The sequence below is a fragment of the Sciurus vulgaris genome (genome assembly GCF_902686455.1).
Source record: "Sciurus vulgaris genome assembly, chromosome: 7".
In the NCBI taxonomy this organism is placed as follows: domain Eukaryota; kingdom Metazoa; phylum Chordata; class Mammalia; order Rodentia; family Sciuridae; genus Sciurus; species Sciurus vulgaris.
In genome coordinates this window covers 154,691,701-154,710,682 of record NC_136467.1, presented here as the reverse complement: position 1 = coordinate 154,710,682, position 18,982 = coordinate 154,691,701, and the positions used below count along the sequence as shown (strand labels likewise).

General features: G+C 49.6%; 1 protein-coding gene across 1 annotated transcript in view; it reads left to right on the top strand.

The window, feature by feature from the left end:
• Positions 1-8,731: 8,731 nt before the first annotated feature.
• KIAA0319 overlaps positions 8,732-18,982 on the top strand; it is a gene marked incomplete at its 5' end in the record, with an annotated part of 37,965 nt that continues 27,714 nt past the window's right edge. The window contains 7 exon segments of the mRNA XM_079147408.1: positions 8,732-8,874; positions 8,973-9,099; positions 9,101-9,155; positions 9,158-9,780; positions 16,959-17,055; positions 18,361-18,396; positions 18,399-18,429. Of these exon segments, the coding sequence (XP_079003534.1) occupies positions 8,732-8,874; positions 8,973-9,099; positions 9,101-9,155; positions 9,158-9,780; positions 16,959-17,055; positions 18,361-18,396; positions 18,399-18,429 (1,112 nt within the window).

Sequence of the window (18,982 nt, the reverse complement as noted above, 5' to 3'; positions counted from 1 at the left end):
GAGTAATTTCCTTTTTTTACTTTGTCATTGATTTCTACTCTCAGTCCATTATGATCTGATAGAACACAAGGCAGTATTTCTATTTTTTTGCATTTCCTAAGGGCTGCTTTGTGGCATAACATATGGTCTATTTTCGAGAAGGTTCCATGTGCTGCTGAGAAGAAAGTGTATCCCTCGTTGATGGATGGAATATTCTATATATGTCGAAAGTCTAGGTTATTGATTGTGTTATTGAGTTCTATGGTTCTTTGGTTGGATTTTGTTTGCAAGATCTATCTAGTGGTGACAGCGGTGCGTTAAAGTCACCCAGAATGATTGTGTTGTGGTCTATGTGATTCTTGAAAATGAGAAGGATTTGTTTGATGTACAGGGATGCACCATTGTTTGGGGCATAAATATTTACTATTATTATGTCTTCCTGATTTATGGTTCCCTTAAGCAGTATGAAATGTCCTTCTTTATCCCTTCTCACTAACTTTGGCTTGAAGTCCACTTTATCTGATACAAGGATGGAAACCCCCCCTTTTTTACTGGGTCCATGTGCGTGGTAGTTTTTTTTCCCATCCTTTCACCTTTAGTCTGTAGATGTCTTTTTCTATGAGATGAGTCTCTTGCAGGCAGCATATTGTTGGGTCTTTCTTTTTAATCCATTCTGCCAGTCTATGTCTTTTGATTGATGAGTTTAGGCCATTAATGTTCAGGGTTATTATTGAGAAATTATTTATATTCCCAGTCATTTGGCTTATTTTTGGTTTTTAAGTTGGCTTGGTTTCTCCTTTGAGTGGTTTTTCTCTCAGGTAGTTCCTCCCTTTGCTGACCTCCATTGTTGTTTTTCATTTCTTCCTCATGGAATATTTTGTTGAGAACATTCTATAGTGCAGGCTTTCTATTTGTAAATTCTTTTAACTTTTGTTTATCATGGAAGGATTTTATCTTCAAATCTGAAGGTTAGTTTTTCTGGGTATAGGATTCTTGGTTGGCAACCACGTTCTTTCAGAGCTTGAAATATGTTGTCCCAGGCCCTTCTAGCTTTTAGAGTCTGGGTTGAGAAGTTGGTTGCTATCCATATTGGTCTCCCCCTATATGTAATCTGATGCTTTTCTCTTGTGGCCTTCAAAATCCTATCTTTATTTTGAATGTTAGGCATTTTCATTATAATGTGACTTGGTGCGGATCTGTTGTAATTTTGTGCATTTGGTGTTCTGTAAGCCTCTTGTATTTGATTCTCCATTTCATTCTTCAGGTTTGGGAAATTTTCTGATAGTATTTCATTGAATAGGTTGTTCATTCCTTTGGTTTGTATCTCTGTGCCTTCCTCAATCCCAATAATTCTTAAATTTGGTCTTTTCATGATGTCCCATAGTTCTTGGAGATTTTGTTCATGATTTCTTACCATCTTCTCTGTTTGGGCAACTTTATATTCAAGATTAAATATTTTGTCTTCATTGTCTGAGGTTCTGTCTTCCAAGTGGTCTAGTCTGTTGGTGATGCTTTCTAATGAGTTTTTTATTTGGTTTATTGTCTCCTTTATTTCAAGGATTTCCATTTGGTTGTTTTTGAGAATCTCTATCTCTTTGTTGAAATGATCTTTTGCTTCCTGCAGGTGCTCTTTCAGCTTATTGGTATTATCATTCATTGCCTACATTTGCTGTCTTATCTCATCCTTTGCTTCACGAATCATCTTAATCATGTATAATCTGAAGTCCTTTTCTGACATTTCTTCTAACATACTGTCATTGGATTCTATTACTATAGAATCTAGATTTGTTTGGATCATTTTCTTCCCTTGTTTTTTCATGTTGTTCACGTATCTTCCCCTATAGCAGTGCAGATCTGGGGTATTGCAGATTTCCCCCTATAGGCTTATAGTGGCCCTATAGGTTTCCAAAACCCTTTCTTTAAGGGGAGATCAATATTAGCAGTGCCCAAATCAGACACTGTGCAATCCTAGACCAAATAGCCCCTATGGGGACAATAACATCATGTAAATAAGGGAGAAAGCGACTCTGAGGGAACAAGTAAGCAGAAGGAAAAGAAAGCAAGAAACGTAAAGAAATAAAAACTTAAATTTTTTTTTTTAAAAAGGAGAAAAAAGAAAATCTACTGTATAATAGTCATATTGTAATGAAACCTCCCAGTGTTCAGTAGCCTGATGTATGAGAGGTACCTGACAATGAGCTTCAAGCCTCCAACAGGCGTCTCAGGATGGGATTTGCCCCACCCGAAGATCGGAGCTACAGCTTCCAGGATTATCCAAGATGGCTGCTCTGGCTTCCAAACGTGTTGGCAAATGGGGAGCTGCAACTCAGGGGTGGACGTGGTCAGCTGGAGGTCCTGGAGACAGGATGCAGTTGGTCTGGCAGGGGTCCTGGGGGTCCAGTGTGTTTGGTGTAGTTGTGGGATCCAGGAGGCCAGGTGCAATCAGTCGGTCTGGGTTCCCGGTGATAGGGCTCAGTCAGTTGGTCTGGGGGTCCTGGCAGCAGGGAGCAGTCAGTTGATGTGAGGGCCCCAGAGGCAGGGAGTGGTTGGTCAGGCTGAGGGATCCTGGAGATGGGGCTCAGTCAGTTCGGCCAGGGGTCCTACCGGGCCTGGCTGTTGTCTCAAAATGGCGGCAGCCATGTGTAATCAAACCTGCAGGTACTGTGACAGTGAACTTCCAGGCGACAGCAGGCAGCTTGTTCCCCACTGGCGGTCTGCGGTCAACCTGCTGGCAGCTGTCGGACAATCGGGAGGTGAACCTCGTGCGTTGGGTGATGGATAGGGGTAAGGCAGGCGATGGACAGGCGAGAGGCAGGCAAATGGCGGATGATAGACGCCTGACAGTGAGCAGTCTGCTCTCAAAAAAGGCGTCGATATGCTGGCAGACTGCAGGTCATCACAGCAGACAAATGGGGTAAACACCAGGGGATCGATAAGCAGCGAAAACTGCCTCACCAAGAAACAGATATCCTCTGCTTGAATCCAGCGTTGCGGAGCGACAAGGAACGCAGCCTCCATCTAGACTGCTGTAAAGATAGAAAGAGCCCGCACCTGTGTAAACAAAAGCCTCTTCCCTAATTGCCCTCAAACCCCTCATAAAAGCTGCAAAGAATCTTCACCTCTTATCCATAAAGGCCAGGCAGCTGACCTTGCCGGTGCCAAGGCAAACTTAAAAGATAATGATAACACTCCTCTCGGAGACTCAGAACTTAAAATAACATCATATATATAATTTTATGTCAGCCAATTAAAAAGAACACTGTAAAACTTTTCGCCTTTCATTATAAATAGGCCTGTTGAACAAAGGCTCGGGGCCTCTTAGCATCACCGGGTTACCGTGTGCGCAGAGGACCAGGCTCGAGCTTGCCAATAAATGACTCTGTTGCTTGCATTGATCGTGGTCTCTGGTGGTCTTTGTGGGGTCTCGAGCCGCTGGGCATAACACTGCCATCTTGGATTATCCTCAGGTTCTTCTTTTAAAGGACACTGGACAGGGACCGGGGCATGAAGGTGCCTGGGGCTGGCCTGGGTCTGGCTGTCACAGAGGTTGATGGCGCTCCTCTGTTCTCAGGCTCCTTATCTGATCGGTAGATGTTCATCCCCAGGGCCGCAACTGGCCCAGCATACAGTCTGCCCATCCCAAAGAAGCACCTGCAGGACTCAGTGGAGAGGTGTGGACATTTTATCACTCAGTCCTGGGCAGCGGCAGGCGGGACTCACAGAGGGCCTCGCCGCGCCCACAGCGGGGGCTGCCTGGGTGGTTCCGAGAGAACGCTCCTCTGCTTTGCGAGCAGGGTCATGCGTCCAAATCCTCCCCCCAAGGCCGGAGATAAGGGACATGGCCAGCCACAGTGACTCCATTTTCTTTGCTCTCGCATTCTTTGGAGAACTTCCTTTCTCACGGCAAGCCTTTCTAGGCACCAGTCAGTGCAGGTGACACTGGAAGTACCCTAGATGACAGTTTTCTTTAGAAATCCTTCCTTTGCTTAATCTTTATTACCTGTGCACAAGGTGATTTGTGTAAGTGGGTGAATTTCCACTGACTCTAAGGTTTACAGAGAGGGACAGGCCTGGGAAGAACTGACTTGGGGACAGGCTGGGAAGGCAGGCGGTACTTCACATTGAAATTGTGTTTCCTGCCTTCTTTTGCACTTTGTCCTTCCTGCCCATCCCTCATTTCTTCTGTCCCACCTCCGTTTCTGTGGCAGTCCACACGGCGCTGCTTGTGTGGCTGCAGGGCCTTGGGAGGACACGGTGTTATTTAGGAGTACTCTGCCTTCATTGTTGCTGCGGCTGGGAACAGAACCCAGGGCTGGTGAACTCGCTAAGAACTTGTACTGAGCAACATCTCCAGTCCCTTCGTGTTGTTTGGGGAACGTTCTTGTAAGCCTCAGACAGCAGTTCTGCGTGGTTGGTGTTCACACACAGTCACAGCATGTAATCCTGCCTGACACTGACCGACTGCAATCGTAAGACATCCTGAGGTCAGAGGTAGCAAAGTGAGAAAGTGTTTTCTGCTAGAATCGATGAAATATAGCAGTGCCGTCATCTCATAGGTTTGGGCTTTGAGATACTTGATGTCCAAGGGGATAACGGCCAGACCATATATAAAGTGGAACTTTAAGCAAAACCTGCAGCAATCAGCCCAACAAGCTGCCACTGGCCTCCTATCAACAAGATGGCGATCTCTAATAATGCAGGAAGCTCAACCATAACCTCCGTGGCAGTTGGCACTAAAGGGCCAGGAGTCCACCAGTGACTCACAGCTTCCCTGAGTTTTATAACCTCTTCCAATTTAGGACCAACCTGAGAAAGCCACCTATGTTCCCTGCCCCGGCACCGAGGAGGCCACGCTTCTGAGTAGCTGCACCTCGCTCTGCATGTGACACCAGCAGCCGCCAGGCAGCGCACACCTGAAGCTTTTCCTCTTTCCCACCACAAAGCTTTCCTGCTTCTCTGCCTGCCTTTGAGTCTGTGCCAAGCACCGGTGATGGTGGTTGAGTCCTTTGCTAACGAGTGCTCTGAGTTCATTGCTTTGCTCCTCTCACTTGGTAGCTCTTCACTTATTTCCACGGCCCTTCGAGACGAGCGAGCATGCCCTCTTTGCCTCTTCTCGGAACGGTACTTGCTCTTTGAACCAACTTCTCTGAATGGAGGTCTGCCTGGAAGGTGACCGTGAGGTGGACAAGACAGCTTTCCCACTGACGTGATGAGGGAGGAGTGGTTGTGCATGCTTTCACACTTACCCACTCGGTTCTTCCTTCCTGTCTCTTTTCTGTTTTCCCTTTGAAGACCTCGAGGCCAACTCTGGCCGTAGGAGAACTGTCTCTGAAAGCCACCATCACCCGCTGAGAGCGGCAGAATGGCATCGCCTGCAGCTGCCCTGATTTCACTGCTGCTGCTGGTGACCTTGCTGGTGACCCTGGCAGGTAGGAAACCAGGGCTGGGAGCTTGTCAGACCGGAGCCTTGGCTGAACTGACTCAGGTCCAGCCAACACCAGGGTGCTGTGTTTGCTGCCCAGGAGATTTGTCCTTCGCATAAAAGGCAGATCTCGTGTGTAAGTGGTTTTCTGAAGGAATTTCTTTCTCTTGGACATGCCAGGCACACACTCTGCCAGCCAACATCCCTGGTTTTCTAGAAACCAGGATTTAAATTTTCTATTCTTATGACTATTTGATGGGAAAATAAAATCACATTTCATATATCTTAGGAAAAAATTGTATTTGCATAATTACAGGACTTGCATCATATATATTTCTGAAAGCATCCGACTCTATTTTCTCATAGATCTTTATTTTTTTTATTATACTTAACTTGCTTATAATGGATGACTCCAGCTGAGCCAGGGAGACGGCACGGAGGTTGAGGGTGGACATACGCTGGAAAAACTGTTCATTACAGAGTTCGTCAAAGGGAGTGAGGCCTGGTGAGGAGAGCCCAAGAGACCTCGTCCTTGGAGCACACTCTCGGTGCAGACTCCTAGGGCATGGTCCAGGGATCTGGGTCTCCAGCTAGCTCCTGGCCATGGTTCAGAAGCACCCATGTTTTGGGAAGCACCTCTTTAGATGACACCAGGACCAGTTTAGGAAGTTCTGCCCAGCGCGCTCTTGGGTTCACACCCTCATCCCCTCCTTGTCAGGCTAGCGTCAGGACAAAATGGCCTTTACCTTGTGCTCAGCACGCTCTGAACACTGTCGCCAACATGCCAGATGATGTCGTCCATGTTTAGACATCCGTTTCTTTCGAGGTGCTTTCCATTGGTTCACAGATTCAATGCCTAAGCTGGTTGAGCCCCAATAATGTTATTTGCAATTTGCCTTTGTTAAAGGCTGACCAGCAGTTTTATCGATTTATCCACAGTCAAGCATCTACAATGTTCATGGATGGGATCAGGATTTCAGAACATACACATATTGACAGTTCCTTGGTTCCAGGAGTTTGGCAGTTATTTAAGAACTTTCTAGAGTGCACGGTAGAGATGGTGAAGTGATATGGAACCTGGACAAAGGAAGAAGGATTTGGTTGTCGGGAGCCACCTTCCTTTAGCCACCTTATTTAGTACTAATGTCTCTGCCTAGGTTTTGCAGAACAGGAATGGTCTGCCCCAGAGGTATGCCCAGGCCCCCTCCAGCCCAAGAGAAATGGCTAAGATTGAGCTGAAGACTTCCTCCATGGGAGGGTCTCCTCACCCCTTATAACATCACAGCCTTGCCCTACGCAGTGGTTCCTATGACAATTTTAAAAGTTGACTCTTGAGCTTTCTGGGTGCCAAGACCAGAAATGAATATGATCTTTCTCTGAATCATTTTGTCCAAAGGAGATGACCCAACTGATTTTCAAGGGAATGAAAAAAGCATATCGTGGCATTCACGTGTGAAATAAATGTCTGACTTGGGTCTTCACTTAACCGCCAGTCAGAGATGCAGTGATACCTCTAAAACACAGTGATTTGGGCTGGGGAGATAGCTCAGTCAGTAGAGTGCTTGCCTTGTAAGCACTAAGGCCCTGGGTTCAATCCCCAGCACAACAACAACAACAACAAAAAAAAACACACAGTGTTTTTGAGAGTGGAGTGGGAGATTCTCTCTATTCTACAACCCTCATCATCTTTGATCTTGATGAGAGATGCTATTTTGTTATGTTCAGCTGGAATATATTACTACTTTCTCACTATCTCAGATGAAGCTCTTCTCTAGAAAATGAAAGGAAAAAACTATTTGGATGATTGTTAAGTAATAGAATTGCACTTGAGAAAATGTGACTTCAGTTTAATGTGCTGCTATCTTATTCACTGTAAAGGATGCATGTCTAGGATATCTAATTCTTATAAATTGAACTAAACAGGGATGGGGGTGTAGCTCAGTGGTACAGCTCTGGGTTCCATCTCCAAGGCCAATAAATAAACAAATGGGACTAAATAGTATTTTCATAGAGTCAATGTTTGGCTTTATGTTATTTTAAAATTTAAGGTATATACAGGGAAACATAAAAATGATTCCTAGGCTATGTATAGCCATTTTCACATATTCCCAGTTAGAACAACCTCTAACATTCCCTCATATGAAAAGAAAAACACTTATTAAAAGAATTATCAGTGATGAGCACTAACTAGCAGAGAAATCCCTTGTTATTCCAAGTTCTGCAGCAAAATTTTAATACAGTGCTTTTGAAATTATATGTGGTGAAGGCCAGTTTGTTTTTGTGTCCAATCTGTCATGGACTGATTCTTTTGTAAAATACCAAACAAACAAGAATATAACAGTGATTTTGCCCTTAAACTTGAGGAGATGACCCCTTACTATAGAAGATCCTAAAAGCTGGTCTGACCATGGAGTTGGTGGGAATGAGTCATAGTGATACCGCCGTTGATCAGTGACGAGTTCTGCTCCCTCTAATGTTGAAGTTTGAATACTAGAGAAGCACGCCAAGGCAAGCATATTAAGCAGGTTTTATTTAAAGGTAATAATACAGACTTCTCCCGGCAGGAAGAAGGGGGCCATGGCTGATGTTCTAAAGTCCCCAGAAGTGAGCACACCCTGTATCTTTTATAGGTTAAAGTCTCTTTTGTTCTCCTGTTCTTTCTCCCTTATCTCTCCTTCCTGCCTAACTAGGCCTGGTTTTGCATTAAGTGAGAAGCCATGGGCAGGGGGAGGGCCAAGGTGATTCAGGCAGGTAAGGGGGGGGGCGTTAATTAGCAGCTCCTTGCTTGCAGTCCTTGATAAAGGCAGGTAAATTTGGTAATCTATGGGCTCCGGAGATCCTTGACATTCCATTCTTCCAGGGGCAGTCTCCAACTTCCAAAGGCAGATGGCTTCATGGCTTCATTTCCTCAAATTGACCCGATCCCCTATTTCTACACTAATTACCTGTCCTTAATTCTGGCTTCAATAGTAGACCACACTTCAGTAGAGACGTGGCCTGCTGTAGTTAGTGCCTGAAAACATTCCTGGTTCATTATTTAGAGTCTGGTTAAGACTACTTGGTTCTAGATATGTACCGAGAACAACCTTTTCTTAATCTTGGATATTTCTCTGTTGACTCATCTGTCATCAGAAGAACCTGTGAGATTTAAAAAAAAGGAAAAGTTAATTACCAACAGCAACCAAAACCCCAAAGGTGTGATGCTGTTCCCAGAAGTAAACCTGGGTAACTTAATTTTATGTGAGGAGCTAAGCATTGTGAATGATGTAAAACAATACGCACATGGAGAAGAACGTGTCTGTTAAGTGAACAGCTGGGAGTCCTGAAGCGATGTCAGACTATGGTGTGTGGACAGGTGGAGAGTGTGGATGGGCGGTGGAAGGCAGGGTGGATGGTGGGTGCGCGGAAGGCGATCTGGGTGGACTGGTAGCCAGCCTGATGCGTGGACTGCGACAGAGGTCTTTCTACAGCAGGTGGGGATAGTTCATTGGCTCCAGACTGGCAGGGCTGAAGAGTCCTAGAGGGGCATCCCTGCAGGACCCCTTCCTCACTGCAGACTGCCTCTTTGCAGATGGTGCCCGTCAGCAGTGCAGCCAGGGGAGGCCCTACTGGCCGCCGTCCTTCCCGCCCACCTGGAAACCATCAGAATCGTGCCAGTGCCTCACGCCTTCCCCTTCTCGGCGGGGGCCTGCACGGCCGGCCGTGTGCTGCGACCTGTCCAGCTGCGACCTGGCCTGGTGGCTTGAGGGCCGCTGCTTGTGGTGAGCTGCCCGCAGGAGGAGAGCTGTGCGCCCCAGAAGATGGGCCCCGGCAGGTCGTACCTCGTGCTCTGCTCAGGCTCGCACGGAGGCCCGCACGGAGGCACGGCCTCTGGACTACGGGGAGAGATGCCCAGCAGGGCTGCCGCCTCGGGGCCCTGGGGGGACCCGCCTGAGGACGCCAGGGAGGACTTGCCCCTTCCCAGCCAAGACCGGGGCGAGGCAGGGATGGCCGCGCCCTCCGAGGACCCAGGGAGCCGGAGCCCAGCCTCCTGCAGCCCGGCCCCAAGCACGACCTGGAGTCTGCAGCCCGCGGCGACGGCCACAGCCCGGAGGCCTCGGAGAGCGACCCGAGCGCCCCGGGCGCAGTCCCGACAGCAGCGCGGCCGCCACGCCGCCGCCTCCGGGCGAGGTGCGGGGCCAGGCACGGGCTTCTCCGCGAGCCAGCGGCGGCTGCGGGGCCAGGTGGGTGCGGCGGGCGGCGGGGCGCGCACCGCTGGGCTCCTCCTGAGGCGCCTGCGGCCCGGCGGCAGGAGAGGTGACGTCTCCCAGCCGCTCAGAGAACGGGCCCTCGTGCCTCCGCGGTGCTTCCAGAAGAGATGGAAAAGAACGCTGGTGGCGGTGCCGCTGAAGGGCTCGCTGTTCTCATGGCTGTATTGTTAATGATCTCGTGCCTTCCAGTGCCCCCAGAACCCCCGGCAGCCCCAGTTCGGCCCAGCCGCCGGAGAAGAGCTGGGCTCCCGCAGCCACCCTATCCCACCCAACCCTCCGTGGCTGCTGTGCCCTGGGCCCAGGCCTTCTGAGCCACCTCCCGCTGCTCCCAGGGATGAACTGAGGGAACGCACGCCCTAGAGTCCAGCAGTTCCGTTTCAAAGTTCACCCCTTTCGCCAGGCTGGGCGTTGACTACCTGCCGTAAAAGGCCAGCAAGACACTGATCTCCCCCGTGGCCCTGCAGTCCAGGAGAGGAGGCTGACGGGTGCGTTGTTGGGCTCCATATAATATGTCCCCGCGGAGAGGCTGCCGCAGCAGTCTTTCTAGAGGAGGTCGCTCTGGGATCGAGTGCACAAAAGGGTTTGGTCTGTTGTTCAAGTCAAGAGAGCAGCACGTGTAGGGTCAGTAGTGATGATGGAACTGCCTGAGCGCTTGCAGGAGCCAGGGACCGAGCTCAGCACTTCCACTGCAGGGAGTTTGGACTTTCCCCCACAAGTCTCCATAGTGCTGAAATGAAGCCTACAATAGAGTAACAGGAAAAAGAACAAAAAATTTTATTAACACGGAGAAACAGAAGTCATACACAAAATATGAGACTGAAATAAAGGCCAAATGACTGAGGCTTCAGTACCCTTTTCATGGGGACCGGGCATGGAAATGTGGGCTCCAGATGCGATGTTTGAGTTTCAGTCCTGTGGCGGGATTTTGGGTGATGGCCAGTGTGTGGGCAGTGAGAAGAATTCACCAAGACAAAGAGAAGCCTTAAGAGCGTTTACTGGGGGAGCATGCACTGGGGGAGCGTAGTAGGAACAGGACAAAGGGGTCTGTGCAGAATCAGAGGGGGTCTGGGCTTACAAGCACTTCTGGGTTTTCCTCCTTTGGCGGGTGCTTTGCCAGGAGTGGCTTATGCTAAGCAAGGAGTGATTGACAGACTGCTGTGCCTTGCCCATTATGCGTACTGCGCATGTGCCAAATGCTTATTCCCGGCTTGACACTGGATTCATGAGATGCAAGTAATATGTATGAGGTCTTACACGGGAGCTTTCCCTTGCTTGCTTACTCTAGGTCAGATTTGGGTCTCTGCAGATGCTCCTTGGGATGGGTGGGCAATCTTATGGAAAACAGGATCTTGTTTATTCGTCAGGGGAAGTTAGCTTCTCTGATACCGTAACAGGGCAGAATCAAAGGAAGGTCCTTAACCTCAGTCACCTCTGCTAATAAGATGGGTGAAACCTGAGACAAGGGTCCCTCATCTGTCCTCCTCAAGTCTTCTTCCTGTGGTATGAGTTTAATCACATCTGGTTCATGAGATTTTGGTTCTAAGAAGACATGCAGTTGTGTTCCAGTTTGGCCAACCCAATCGGGTAGAAAAGAGGACTTTACAGAAAGCCCGTCCCCCCACTGGGAGTGGAAACAAGGCCAGAGGGACTTGTAGTCTGAGGCAGCCGCTAAGGCCGCTCAACACCACCGACCACCATCTCATTCATTGCCTGTGCAAGAAAAAAGGAAGGACAAGAGCTGGTGTGACATTGTGGACGAACAGCAAAGAGGTGTGTGTCTCGAGCCAACCATGTGAGTGGAAAAGGATTGGCAGGAGACGAGCCGAGGCTGGTAGGCAAGGCCAGACTTTGGAACACGGTGTATTCTGTGCTATGAAATTGGCGCTTATTGGACAGGGATAAAGAATACCTGAGTGGTTGTAAGCAGGAAAACAAAACGACTGATTCATATTAAGAATATAGTATGGCTGGGAACACACACCTGTAATCCCAGAGACTCAGGAGGCTGAGGGATTGCAAGTTCAAGGCCAGCCTTGACAACGTAGTGAGACCCCGTATTAAAAAAAGAAAGAAAAGGATGACAGGGTGGCCTAGTGATAAACACCCCTTGGTTCCATCCCCAGTACCCCCCAAATTAACCAGAGGTGAGAAGATCCGTAGGGAGTGGTTTGCAGGCATGCAGAGAAGGATCTAGATCTGATGAGTGACTGGATGTCAGAATGAAGGGTTTTATAAAGGGTTTTATAAAGGACTCTAAATGGGAACACATGGAACTTAGATTGGACAACTGTGGGGCCGGGGTGGGGAGGAGTCTGTGGAGTGACTGTGCAGACATGGGGCTGTGGGATCATCCAGGGAGAGTGCGGGGCCAGCGGAGCCGGGCTGGACATCACTGCAGGAGGGCCAGAGAGGTAGGAAATGGAAAGCTCCGGATGAGGGAGTCAAGGGAGGCATGTTCTCCAGGGCAGAGAGCGTCCCCCGCTTCCAAGTCCTAAGCTGGGAATCCAGAACCAAAAACAAATAACAAAAGAACAAATAGAAGTTTGTTGATACGTTTATCTCATACCCAGTCAGCCCTCCATATCTTTAGGTTCTCCACTGCAGATTCAACCAACCATGATTGGAAATATTTGGAAAGAAATCACATCTGTAGCACAGACTTTTTTCCTTATTATTACATGAATGTAACACCTTTTTTATAGCATTTACATTGTAGTAGGCATTATAAGTAATCTAGAGGGAGGCGCATGGGTTGTATGCAAATCACTTGCCATTTAATAGACGGGATTGGCACATCCTCAGATTTTGGTATCCATGAGGTCCTGGGACCAATGCCCTGTGGATGCTCCAAGGAATGACTTTATAGGAGGAAGAGATCCAGGGAAATGCAGAACTTCAGGTGATGGCCTGGCCTACATAGGTAGCATCTAAAACAAAGAAATGAGGTGGGGGGGGGGGGATTGGCGGAAGGTGACGGAAAATCAGTGGTAGGGTTAGGCTCACTGCGCACACTGAGGCTCTCCGTGGACAGGAGCCTTGTGGTTCGGCCAGCCTGCTCCTGGTTGGAAAGGGAGGCACCCTTATAGACAGAAATTTCTTATGTAGATAAAAATGGCCCCTTATACAAGGGTCATGTCTACAGTTCCAGAGCTTCTCCTGGGTGTGCTGTTTCTCAAGGGAATCGGCTCAAAGTAATCCTTATGCCAAAATGTTATTTCAGGGTGTCCAGTTGGGGATCAGATCCTTGGCTTCTCGATTAAAGAATTGAGCTAGACATACACAAGTAGCCGGCAAAGCACAGGTCTGCTGACCGCGGAGGTGGAAGTAGCGCCGCATAGCAGAGAGGCGCTCGAGGCCCTGACCCTGGAAATCGGAGTCCTGCATGCTGGGCTGCGAGGCCCTCTTCCCTGTGCCAACCTGATCCAAGACCTTACTGTCTGTGCCCATCCGTTACCTTATGATACCTGATTCGGAAACGGTCCCATTTGGTTACTTTTGGAAACCTAATTAGAACACTGCCCTGTAGAGACATGTTTAAGTGCCCCTAAGATGGCGGCTGGCGTTGGGCCACGAGGTGGCGCATAATTAGTGTAAACACAGCGTGATCTCTCATGACCTTTTGCCTGATTGGTTAATGCCTGTTCTGTGCTAGTGGTCAATAGATGTTCCTCATTCTTTCTTGATTGGTACTGTGGCGCGTGCTACTTAATCCTAAGCTGATTGGCTGCCTTAATATATATAAGACATTCTCTTCACCTGGAAGAGAGATTGCAGAAGGAAGGATGCAGTACGCAGGCCGCACCTCTAAGAGGCAGCAGGTCTCTGAAAGTGTAGCCTCTCTAAAAACAAGCAAGCCTCTCTTCCTCTGTAAACTAGGGAACAAACAAGCAAAAGTAGTTCATTCCCAGTCCGCCTCCGATAAATTCCCGCGGGATTGTTGCTGTGGGCAGCAACACTGCCCACCTTACCCCATTGGTCATTTTAAAATACTGAACCTGTGGCGGGAGTTGTCATGGTGATGGGCTTAATGTAGAGGGACGTGATTCCTCTCCCGTCCTCCCGCAGCCCCCTTCTGGTGCCCAGCCTCTGCCATTTTGGAGTCCCTGAACTCCAGTCTCACAAAAAGACAAAACAGTTCAATGAGTCTCCTGCCGCCATGTTTGGGGTGGCACATTCTTCCTCCATGGTCCCAGAAAGGAGGACGCAATCATGGGCCAGGTGTTGCAGAGGCCTCAGAAAAACCTTTTATTAGATTGTCAAATAAAGAAGTTTCAACACATGGAAGACTAAGTGTGGTGTTTCCTGAGCTTTTCTGATGTATTTTGAGGATTATGGTCTGCTGAGCAAGAATAAAATCGACCTAGTTGAGAACAAAGAAGACAAATTTATATGGGGCTAATTAGGATTGCAATCTGAGAAAATGCAGATCCACGCGGTCTTGAGGATGTGTTCCAGGGTTTTAAGATGGCGGCTATATTTCGAGTTTTAAACCACAAGAGGGGCCTGGTCATTACGTCAGGGCTGGTCAGAAATTGGTTGGCACTGGCAGAAGGCAAGCAGTCCTGTAAGAAAGTGGTGGTGTGGTCTCAGCCTCTGGTAGCGGGGAGGGCGGGCTCTGGTCCAGGGTCAGCAGTGCTCATGTTTCAGAGGTGGACGGGATGGATGTGGGCACAGGGTCTGCGGCCCCACCAAGGTTCAAGGCAGGCGTGTGTTAGATGGGACCAGCAAGGTCCGCCTGACTCCATTTCAGTGCCCTGAGTCAGCGACGCAACTTTGATATTTGTTTCTTGACACCTCTTTACCTTTTTTATTTACTTTGATCCTGAACTTCAGTCAAGCAAAGGATAACGGTGGAAGAGAAGCCACGGAGTGTGGAAAAGCACACTGGCTTATAGGATCCGTGGGCTCTAATAGTCCTGTCCGCAGAAAAGGACAACTCTGCCCTCCAGAAATAAGAAAACAGTTTATTTTGAGTCCAATATTAGTGGCCATGACCCAGGAGCACAGACTTGGCTCACCCTGAATGACATGCTCCTCCATGGGAGAGGTTAGCTTTCATAGCCAAAGTGCAAAGAAAATCATGAATCCATGTGTGCAGCAAACACTGACGGGAGCATTAGGTAGCTGCTCTACAGCCGAGAGCTCGGTCCTTGGCCCCAGTGCCAATTCAGTAGCGAGCACAGGGTTTTGAGAAAAAGGAAAGAGGAATTTTATTGCTTTGCAGCCGGCGAGAAGCACAGGGGACTCCTGTCCTAGAGGCTGTGACTCTGCCCAACTGGGGAACAGGGGGCTTTTAAAGAGGTGTCTCAAAGGCTGCATTTCATGTGTTCTCTTTGGAATTGTAATTCACTTGTTAATTTGTGAGATAGTCATTTCTGACATCTTCTGGTGCCATCTCCAAAGTCTGGATTATTTCCTATGGTGGGTGTGTGCTCAGGGACAGATAAATCTGCCTAGCGTGGGAAAGGTAATCCTGTTTCCCCTGAGATTGGGGAGGGGAAGAGATTAGAAAGGAGCTGGAAGAGAGGAAGAGAAAGAAACACATCCATTTTAAAAATAAGTCACAGTGGCAGAGCAGCAAGGGTTAACTCAAAGCATAAAGTGACGCCTGTTACAAAACTGTTCTAGTTGATCATCATCCCAGGGTTGGTGGGGAGAGGGTGGTTGTTGCCTGATCAGTGGAAGCTATTTATTCATTTGACCTGTTGTTGTGGAATCCAAGGTGACTGTAGGAGAGAATGATTCAAAGCAAAAGCGACAGATTCAAAGTGGGTTAAGAGCCAGGCATGGGCACCCACCTGTAATCCCAGCTGCTTGGGAGGCTGAGACAGGAGGGTTCCAAGTTCAACACCAGGCTCTGTAATTCAGAAAGGTCCTGTCTAAATCAAACATAAAAAGGGCTGGGGATGTGGTGCACAGCTGGGGTGCCTCTGGGTTTCATCCCAGTATTCTTCTCCCTAAAACGGAAGGAGAGACGCTGAGTTCTCATCCTGCTTCGAGTGACCCATCAGGCATCTCACACATCTGCAGGCCCAAAGAGAGTCAGAGTTAGCCAAAGCAGCCTGGAAGTCCTTGGTACAGTCTTTCTTACATGTTCCAGATATCTGGAGTAGTTTAGCGTTGGTGGAGGCTAGAGGTCTGTAAAACCATTCTGAGAAGTTTATTAGTGTATTAGTCAGGAGAATGTTTGGTCGGACACAAAGGTCGGAAGTAAACACTGTTTCTAAAGGGCCTACATCGCAGGATGACTGTGGCCCACCTGCGACCTTCCATGTCTGCACGGTCACAGTGACGCTGGGCCAAGGCTGGACTGTCTGCAGGATCTTTATTCAGAGGCCTTCAGAGACCTGTGGCATCGCACTACCATGTGAGGTTAGGAGGACTAAGTGATTCTTCCAAAGCCTTTGGAGCAGTGCCCGGCCCAGTTCAATCTGGCATGTAGAAATAATCCATTCAATTAGATCCTGGTGGACCCAGTGGAGCACTGGCCAATTGTCCGTGGGGCCCAGTGCAGCCTGTTCTGCCTCTCTGGGGCTCGGTCTCCCCGTCTGGGGAACAAGGGGCTGGATGGTGAGAGTGACAGGAGGGAGGAGCTGAGGGTGCTCCAGGCCTCGGGTGGCTCGGGGCCCCGGGGCCTGCACGGGCCACTGGTCCCTCCAGCGTCCCAGTGGCTGAGACCTCTAGAGAGTGCTCAGATTTTACTTTCACTGTTTTCCTCCACATCATGTTTTGACACATGAAAACCTGGTTTCCGAGTGACACTGGCCCCCAGGCCAGGCAGGCCTGTGGAGCGACCACAGTAGGGCGACCCTGGCACCGCCAAGGAGCTCCTCTGCTCCACATGCTGAGCTGGCCCCCAAGTGCTCCGGACGGAGCCCACGTCCCTGCCACTTGAATGAGTGACATTTCACAGCGAGGTCGTCTGAATTTTCTCCTGGAAGCAGCCCATGCGGCTGCGTGGGTGTGACGGGTACAGCAACGCTTGGTGACCCAGGGTGCTCATGCCAGGGAGCCCAGGAAGCCTGGGGCCGGAGGGAGACGCCCATCCGCAGCCTGCGCAGTCTCCAGACTGACTGGCCTTCAGCCTCCTCCTCCTCCCAGTGCCGCTCACGCAGATGGCTCTGGATTCACGTCTGTCCCGCAGCACAGCAAGGGCTCTGCTCAGTCACTAACCAGAGGGAAAAGCAACTTCGATGACGTTACGAAGAACCATCACAAAACCATGTTATTTTGTTTTATCGAATCTGAAATCAAACTGTTGTGGGGTAGTGGAGGGAGGGCATGCCCGGCTCCTGGTTACCTCTCAGGGGAAGAACTGGGGTGGCGGCCGGAGACAAGCTGGTAGTAACCACACCCTGGGACAGGCGGAGTCGATGGCCTCCGTGGTGCGGGTACTGCCTGCAGGTGAGTCCGACTTTCCTCTGAGCCCTCCCGGGAAGGGCAGGGTGGGTGCCCGGGCAGGTCTTCGCAGTCGTTTTCTCCGCTCTGGGCGACAGCACGGAGGAGGGCTCCAAGGGAAGGCTGGGCTCTGAGGATCAGAGCAAGGAAGTTTGTTCACACGGTTTTTAATGGAGTAGGAGTTTGGGAGATCACACCTGGTGAGCTCAGGATGGAGAGCCCCCGATTCCGCCATGCAGAGCAGAATGCTGCGCGAGAGCAGGTGCCCAGGTAGCAGGGCTTGAGCAGAGGGGACCCACAGGCCTGGGAGACCCCCTGCCCAAAGGTTGGTCTGCAGGCACCTCCTGCTAGCTGCTCAAAGAAGGGCCAGAGTGCTTTCCGCGGTGTCCAGAGCTCTGCAGTCGGTGGGCACTTGACCTGTCCCCACGGCTGGCCAGATGCACTTTCCCTGAGGGAACTCGTTCTTAAGGACGCTGGTCATTTCTCACCGAGTTCCTCCGGTTCATTCTCCCCCATCACATGTGGGTTGAAATTTCAGGAGCAGAGCAGATACTTCCTGACATTTGCATTTTAATTCCGAGAGGAGGGACCCAGTACTGTTCTAATATCTGAAGGTAGGACATGGCTTTGGCTTAGCCTAGAGGTGTTTGATTCATTTTTATATCCTTGTGTAAGCCTTACAGAGAGAAGGAGTACAGTCGATTAGCCTCTGAAAATCAGATGTCGCACCCTGGAAGCAAAGGCTTCAAAGGCTAACTGTGAGACGGGGAGGGCATTTTTTTGTTTGTTTGTTTGATTCTTGTTGTTCTTTGTTTTCTATTTTCTAAACTTTCTGTGAGTTATGTTTTTATAAAAAATATTTTCCATTAAGAAGATAAACTACCAGGAGCCCGTGGCACACACCTGTAATCCCAGCGGCTCAGGAGGCTGAGGCAGGAGGATGGTGAGTCCAAAGCCAGCCTCAGCAACTTAGCCAGGCTCTAAGCAACTCAGGGAGACCCTGTTTCTAAATAAAATATTAAAAAGGGCTGGAGATGTGGCTCAGTGGTTGAGCACCTCTGAGTTCAATCCCTGGTACAAAAAAAAAAAAAAAGAAAAAGAAAAAAGAAAGAAAGAAAGAAAAAGAAAAGAGAGAGAGAGAGAGAGAGAAGCGTTGCTCCTCTTTGTTGGGATGGAAGGTGAAGAGGGGTAAGGGGGTCAGGGTGTGAGGTGGTCACACTGCTGGGCTTATGCTGTCTCCTTCCCCTCAACCCAGGTTATGAAGTGACTGCCCCAATCCCTTAATTGCTTGTATTTCCGATTTTCTCCCAGAAACAACCTACAAGTGTGAATGGAGCCTACTAAGCCACCAGCAGACTACCAGGGTGGAATCAAGCAAGGGCACAGGCCGACTCGTCTCCTCTCTCAAGCACAACACGCCAGAGGACCAGGTGGCACGTCTTAGCTGTTGACCCCAGAACACTCCTAAGAGTCAGGTCCACAGAGGAAGCTGGGTGCGGGGTGCAGGCCTGCAGTCCAGGCCTCCAGGGGTTCAGGGCCATCCAGAAAACAAACGACCAGAACAAATTCAGAAGACGGATGCAGAGCTTCAACCACGGAGGTAGACTGGGCAGGTGGTTAAGCAAAGGCCTTCGCACAGCTTTTCTTCACTGGAGTCACCTGGCCTATCTGCTCAGAGGACAGGCGGGCCCGCGCCCTCCGTGGCAGGGTCAAAGCCCGCGGCCCACTCCTGCAGGCTGTGAGAGTGAAGGCCTCCACTCCTCTCAGCTCTCACATCCTCAGAGCTGCGGGTCACTCCATTCCAGCCCTCAAGTCGCGTTGCCTGTCAGATGTTGCTCCGAGAGGTAAGTCCCCGTGGGAGGAAGCTGTCTTCTTCTCGACCTGTCAGGGGCAGGCTGGCCTTTTTGGGAGAGGCCTGACTTCCCAGGGACGG